The following is a 7425-nucleotide window of genomic DNA, read 5'->3' as shown; positions in this document are numbered from 1 at the left end:
CACACAGGCCAGGATGTCTTCTCCGCTGTCGCTTGCCGCAGACACCCAGGTTCCCGGGAGCAGCAATCATTTCCCCTCCAGACGCGGAAGGGCTGACGGAACACTGCAAGGCGGACGCTTTCCTGGTACGAGGTAAATACAAGCCTCTCCTAGTTTGTTTCCCACTTCCTTTTGCATCAGGTCCGAGAAACCTTTCCACCCACTTTTTTTTTTTTAAATAACGTGGACAGTGCTTCCCACCTTAGCAAGTTTTTTTCTCCCCCCATCCAGTGAACTTTACAAGGCGGAAAGCCAGGAACAGATAAACGAGGTCATGGCTGCTTTCTCCCGCCCTAGCTTCACCACCTAGCATGCGGCAACCCTGAAGAAGGGTGTTCCTGTTCCCGTGTTATCAGGGAGCACCAAAAATCTGTTCTTGAGAGGTTCTTAGATACATAAAGTTTAGGGCTCTTTTTATTGCTGATTACAGATTTAAAACTATGTAATGTGCACTTCTTGGCAAGTCATACAAATGATTACTTACACTGCAAATAAAAGCTTGAAACACACGAAAATACAAAGGACAAGAAAACCACAAATTGGCATCAGCCTCAAAACAAAAGGACTTAGTAACAGATAAAACGTCTCCACAGTTAAGTGTCTGTCAAAAATTTTTAAATTATCCAAACAGTGCAAATGCTCAACTCAGTGTCATATACTGAACTATTAATACTTGTCCCTTGAAGCTGCAAACTGGAAAAGTTAACCACTTTTTATGATCACACAAACCACCTAAGTTGCCCAAGGTTTAGAATAAAGCAACATTTAATATTTTTTAAAAGATGGAACTTGGGACACGTTCAAAAAGAAAACTTGCTTTGTTTTTATGCAGCTGTGCTCAGAAGTCTACCAGCTTTCCTCAGAAACCATCCTGGGCCTTCTCAGCCAGGTCGCAGATCAAAGCAGCGTCACACTGGCCGCCTGCAGGTACCCCTGGAGGTACTGGAGCGCTTCTGCATTGAGGCTGGTGCTCACCATCGAGGGGACCTGCGAGAGACGGAAGCACACAGACCCGATCTCCACCGGAACACCACCTCCGCTCCGGGACGGGCAGGCCCGCACCCGTTACCGTTATGGGACTTCCCACGTAACCCAACTACTTTTATGCCTTCAAAAATGAATAGGTTTAAAAAGCGGACCCATAAGGAATTACTGCTGTTCACCATGGCAGAGGCGGTGTGGTTATGATGTTTAAAAAAAGCCCTTATGTGATGCGTAATGAAGTACACTGGGGTGAAATGACATGCTGCCCAAAGCTTGCTCAAAAACGGGAGCGCATGAAACAAGACGGGCAGACAATGGTTACTATCGAGGGTTAGCACGTGAGGGTGCAGTGTGCTGGTTCTATGTATTTGTGAAGTTTTCCATAATAAAACATTGAAAAATATAAATTTATCTTAAGACTCTCAAAAGCGATGGCTAATGGAACAATCACACAGCCATTACTAGGTCTACTCTATATTCCATTATTTAATTTGACTATGCCTCCATTAACAAAAACAAATAAATACCTGTATTTTAATATTAGAAGGATTGTTTCAGTCTGGGGAAAAAATACATTTCTAGTCAAAGGGCTTTATCCCTGATTTACTCCTAAAATCATCCCCTTAAAATACTCTCTCAGCCCATCATTTTGGCTAAAGAAAAAGAGGCCCTGAGTACCGCTCCACGGGGTGTTGTCCGCTTTGCTGGGCAACGAGAACGGGCACCAGCACGACCACTGCCCGCCCCCCGCCCCGTGAAGGCCTTCGACAGCGAAGACACTCACCCTTCCCGGACACGCGGTGGACAGTTTGTGCAGTGACTGCGCCAAGTGAATCTTGGGGTTGGACACCATCGGACCTACAGGATCGTGCTCCTTCTTCCCGGCAAATGCCAACTGTGAGAAGGCGGTCTGGTACCCTGGTGTATCTTCTATGTCAATAAAATGTTCTTCGTCAGGAATGGAATCATCTTCGGGTAACTCAAAAAGGCCAATCAGAGACTGCAGTAAAGGGGTCCTGGATTAGAAGGAAGCAGAACAAAACAGCAATTCCTTAGCAACACAAATTACAGACTCACAGTCTCAGCGTAGCCAGGGACCACCGAAACTAAGATGGCATCAGTGCGTATGGCCATCCACAAACAGTTCTCAATTCTTTCGGCGGCAGCGCCCCCATTTCCCTTTGGTACATGGCCCCACCCCAGAGCGCTCAAGCTGGCCGTGTGACCCAGGCCTGGCTAGCCAGAAGGCTCTGTGACTCAAGCCAAGTGAAGGGTCCGAGCTAGAAGCCAGAAGGACGCCTCGCGCTGTCAGATTGCCGCGTGGAAGGGCTGCTTGAGCGGAAGCAGAAGGAAGGAGAGGCAGGGGGTCGGGGAAGCTAGGTCCGCCGGACGCCGAGCGCGGGCACGGAAGGTCCTCTGTCAGCCCGTTCACCACCTCTCAAGACCGAAGCCAGTTTACTCGGGCACCTGTTATAAAACTGTCTTAGAAATCATCACGGCCAGGGACTTTTACCAGACTCTCATGGGGTTCATGAATTCCTTCTCCCGCTCCCCAAAAAGTTAATCAGGGAACAAGATCATCGTAGGCCCAGAAGGACCCACAGGTCGTGTCCTGGACCTGACGGCTGCCCGTGGAGGAGCGGGACCCAGAACCCAGTTCTCTCGACCCTTGAGAGAGTGAGCGTGGTCGATTTTGCAGTCACCGTGAAAGGAAGCTGTCATTTCTAAGACTTTCAGAATGGAGTACTTGCCATAGTTTGGTATACTCAGTGTCCATCATCGGGGGACATTCTGTTAGTAATTTGGTTATGCCAACCGCACAAATCTTTTTCTCTACGTTTCCAGACACTTTTTGAATTTCAGGAATAATGATTTTTTCCAAAACCATTCCAAACATTCTGTTAAAACAAAATAAACCCAGTCAACATTAAATTAGACTACCTATAATTGTTAAACACTTATTAGATGTTTCTTATGCTCACTGACTCCTTACGAATATAAAATACAAAGAACAAGGCGGCACTGATGGGAGAGGCTTGGAGACGGCGAAGCATCAAACCTCTGCCCTGAGGCCGTCACCATCATCTGCTGTGAATGCTGAAGCCTACGTTCAATCTCTACAGCCGTTCACTGGTTGGTCTTTTTTAAAAAATAACTTTTAAGAAGTCTAAAAAATTAGAAATTAGGAAAAAGGATTAAGCAACATCAAAAAGAAAAATCGGCCAGGGCACATGCCTGGGTTGCAGGCCATAACCCCCAGCAACCGCACATTGATGTTTCTCTCTCTCTCCCCTCCTCCCTTCCCTCTCTAAAAAATAAATAAATAAAATATTAAAAAAAAAATAAAAAGAAAAACGAATCACTCACCACCTGGCAATAATTAGTCTTAACATTTCTGGATAATAAACTTCCCGACTTTCTATGCCTGCATACCTGTGCCTGTAAATGTTAACGGCTCCAGTAAAAAGATGACTTAGCCAATCACTCTGCGCTGTTGCACACACGTAGGATGCACACGTGTCAGATTATACAAGTTAATGAACCCTTTGATGTGGAAACAGTGAGCACCAGAGTACGGACATTTACTGCTCTCCAGAAAGAGCACTGCCAGCTAAACACCCCCTAGCACCACGTGAACTGCTGGCTCCCTCGCAGCCCTTTATCGCTAGAGCACCTATTTTCTGATACCGCTCCTCAGGTTAATTTTCAGTACATTTTACTGATTATGCCATTACAGCTGTTCCATTTTTTCCTTCCCTGTATCCCGCTCTTCCCTACATCTCCCCTCCTTCCAGCACGCCCCCCTTAGATCGTGTCCATGGGTCGTACATATACGTTCTTTGGCTTCTCCATTTCCTATACTGTTCTTAACTTCCGTCTGTTTTCTACCTACCAGTTCCGCTTCTTATTCCCTGTGCCTCCATTCCTCCCCCGCCCCGCTGGTAACATCCATGTGACCTCCACTTCTGTCATTGTTTCTGTTCTAGTGGTTTGCTTAGTTTCTTGTGTTTCCTGTTCAGTGGTTGATAGTTGTTGAGTTTGTTGTCATTTTACTGTTTATAGTTTTGATCTTCTTTTTCTTAGATTAAGTTTTTTCTTAGATAAGTTTTATATTTATTCAATCTGGAATTTTTTTGATACACTATAAAGAGATCTAACATGAGTTTTTTCTCCATCCTCTATCATTTCTTTGTATCCTTCCCTTCCCTACTAAGTGGGGAATGGCACTCAGCTACATTCTTTGCATACACGCTTAGCAGTCTCATTTCTCATTTGAAAAATCACGCTATTAGCAAAGGCAGGCTCCCGGAGACAACGCCGACCGCCTAATACCGCGCAGGACGCTGGCTGGAGGGCGCAGAGTGGGGAGTCGCCCTGGGCATCAGAGGAACGTTCACAGGCATTTCCCCCTTTAGGACAACGTCAAGAATATTTTGAAAACCACAAATACTATGCTGTCACTGCACCAATAACTATGAAGTCATGTATAAAATAGACATTGGTTTATGCTAAAGTCCAATTTTTCACGTTTAAAAAGAAAACATAGCCCTGGCTGGTGTGGCTCAGTGGACTGAGTGCCAGCCTGTGAACCAAACAGTTGCTGGCCAGGTCCCCAGTGGGGGGCACATGAGAGGCACCCACACATTAATGTTTCTCTCCCTTTCTCCCCCCCTTCCCCCTCTCTAAAAATAAATTTACAAACCTTAATATTTATTATATTAAAAAACAAACTTACTTTGGTTGTATACCATCGAATATTTCTTGTAGTGCCAGTGCCCCATATTTTATGCAATACAAATTAATGAAGACTAAGAAACCTGTTGAGAGAAGATGCAGATTATCAACACAGAGGACTCACTGCACTGAGCAGGCGATGCAGCGGGAGCCTGCCTGCCAGACGGCTCAGCATCAGCACCTGCCTTTTGTACGTTAGTTAACATACAGCTTTCTGCCTTTACAGCACAAGCATAAACAGTCTACATGCAGTCTCTGACTTATATTTCTTTGTTATGTTTCTGTTAAACATAAACTAACCTTTGGAACACAATATACTTGAAACTGATTTAGTGTTTGAGGAATACAAACAATACAAACATCTTAATGTATTTTATAGATAACACTTATAACTGGTAAAAGGTTTATTAGATGTATCCATAATGCCTAGGGGTTTTAGCTACTTTCCTTCATTATTTCTGCAGAAGCACCCAAATGATTTTACTTACTTTTGATAAACTTTGTTGTTTTGGAATTCTGAAGTCTTTGGAATAGTAGAATGAAGATTTGCTTCCTGTACTGGTCAACGGATTCACTACAGAATTGAATAAAAGCAGTAACACAAATTCAGCACGTTTCCTGAGCCCCCAGCAGAGCCCCTGACGAAAGCACCGCGAGGCTACGTAGGCATACTCACGGAGGCATGTGCTCTATGATGCTGTTCAGGAGGTAAAAACCTTGGTGGTCATTGGCTTTGGATGCAATGAGCTTCTGGAAAACACCTAACAACCCAGGCTACAACAAAACAGATCAAATAACAACCCGTTAAAAAGGCAAGGATTAATTGTACCAAAAGTTAGAAAGGTGACATAACCTGGAAGAGTGCATGCTGTAATGATCTAATTAACAATTCCTGAAGTATAGAGAAAAATAATGCCACCACAACGAGCCCTTGAGAGTTCTTGAAGTTAACTGTTGGGCTCTTATTTTTTTTGTTTTCCCTCATGGAGATAATTAAGGTTAGATACCTAATTCTAGTAAGATATACATTAACATTTCCTACTAATTACTTCCCTTTTTACTACATTTTAATAAAGAATTTTTTAAAATCTGCCATCCTTAGTTCCTGTCAGCCACCGTAGGAAACTACCGTCCCGTCCAAGCAAGCCCGACTCACGATCTTGTCGGCGGCGGAGCTGGCTATGGTGCTCGAGCCGCGCTCCAGGAAGGCCTGCAGCAGCCTCACCAGCGCAGGGATGTTTCCTGTTCTCTCCCAGAGCACGGGCTGGAGGAGGTGCGGGAATAAGGCCATGTAGGAAGACGGGATGTCATTTTTGTGTGTCTCCAGAAGCAGAGACATCACTTGAAAGACGTACGGAATGAACTCTGTTGAGGAAGTGAAACGGCTGTCAGCCCGAGAAGCAACGGCTCTGCCACCAAGGTCTGTATCTGTTACGGAGGCTACAGTTTACACCCACTTCAATGGCTTTATCCAGTAAGGGGAAAACAACCCCGTTTAACTTACCTTGTACGTCGTTCTGTAAAATGTCAGTAAACACCAGAAACAACGCCTCTTCGAAGTTCACAACAGCAGCAGGGTTGGCTTTGCAAGTTATTCTTATAGATAAACATATCGCTTCAAACATGTAGTGATTAAAGTGAGGTTTGCTTGGGTTCTGAAAATTAAAAAAAAAAAAAAAGGCATATTATTCTAATAACCCAAGTGACCGTATTCACGGTCACTTGAATAAAACACCTAACCCTTCTAAAACATTAAAAAAGAGGTCTTCTTTTTAAAAGTCAGAATTAAGACCACCAATGACAATAAAAGCCTACATGTTGAAGTTTTACATTGACTGTAAAATTCAGAAAATAAAGCAATACTTGTTAATACCTATTTGGATTTTTTCTTTTAATGAGCAAAAGTGTACTTGAGCGTCCCAGGGAGGTGACGGCATGAGCCCCGGCTGCCCAGCTGTGAGGGCCTGGTCTCGAACCCACGGGCTCTTGTGCCGTCACTGTCAGCAGCGGAAACGCGCAGGGACACACGCCCCGGCCCTGCCACTAGCCCTGGGCGGGACCCTGGGTAAACCCTAACTTCTGCGGGCTTCGCGGCCCTGTCTGCAGAGTGGTGGCCCTGGCGGCCCTCTCCCTGGAAGGCTGCTCCGTGGGGCCGAGGAGAGGGACAGACCGGGACGGTGAGGGATGGTCCCCTGCTTCTCTTCTCTCTCGCTCTCCTGAGACCCTGACCGAACCTCAGTGGAAAAATAATCACTGTTCTCCAAAGTGCCTGTGATACTTCCTATGAATTTATCTCCTTTTCATAGTTATTAGGAATAAGAATCTAAAGAGAAATTTTGTCAGCCTTAAACTGATTTTTTTATTATCTAAAACTTAAGAATGTTTAAATATGAATCAAAATACGTGTTCAACTCCTGATCAAAAGAGAAGTGAACAGCCTCTTTTGTGTCCACTGGGTACAAAGCCTACTTTCCTAAGATCATTTCATATTACCTGCACTTTCTCAATCTCCTTCAATGAACATGTTACTTGAAACTGAGGGTAACGACGTTTTAGTGGTGCCGAGCCTATACCTTTTAAAGGCGAGTGCTGCCATGCCTCCAGTCCAACGCCATCCCCACGTTTTCAGAAATGTACACGAACGGTAGGGTTAAGAAGACTCCAAAG

At 44.8% G+C, this 7425-nt stretch overlaps 1 protein-coding gene across 1 annotated transcript in view; it reads right to left on the bottom strand.

Moving 5' to 3' along the window:
• Positions 1-426: 426 nt before the first annotated feature.
• Positions 427-7425, bottom strand: part of CSE1L (chromosome segregation 1 like) — a 35959-nt gene continuing 28960 nt past the window's right edge. The window contains exons 18-25 of the mRNA XM_028524014.2: positions 6263-6413; positions 5915-6123; positions 5435-5532; positions 5247-5332; positions 4760-4841; positions 2775-2921; positions 1808-2039; positions 427-1026 (exon numbers count right to left, since the gene is read on the bottom strand). Coding sequence (XP_028379815.1) covers positions 937-1026; positions 1808-2039; positions 2775-2921; positions 4760-4841; positions 5247-5332; positions 5435-5532; positions 5915-6123; positions 6263-6413 — 1095 coding nt within the window. The 3' untranslated portion in view covers positions 427-936. The remainder of the gene's footprint in view (positions 1027-1807; positions 2040-2774; positions 2922-4759; positions 4842-5246; positions 5333-5434; positions 5533-5914; positions 6124-6262; positions 6414-7425) is intronic.

Source organism: Phyllostomus discolor, chromosome 9 (genome assembly GCF_004126475.2).
Source record: "Phyllostomus discolor isolate MPI-MPIP mPhyDis1 chromosome 9, mPhyDis1.pri.v3, whole genome shotgun sequence".
Classification (NCBI taxonomy): Eukaryota; Metazoa; Chordata; class Mammalia; order Chiroptera; family Phyllostomidae; genus Phyllostomus; species Phyllostomus discolor.
The sequence above is the reverse complement of the archived record's forward strand: the minus strand, read 5'-3'. Positions and strand labels throughout refer to the sequence as shown.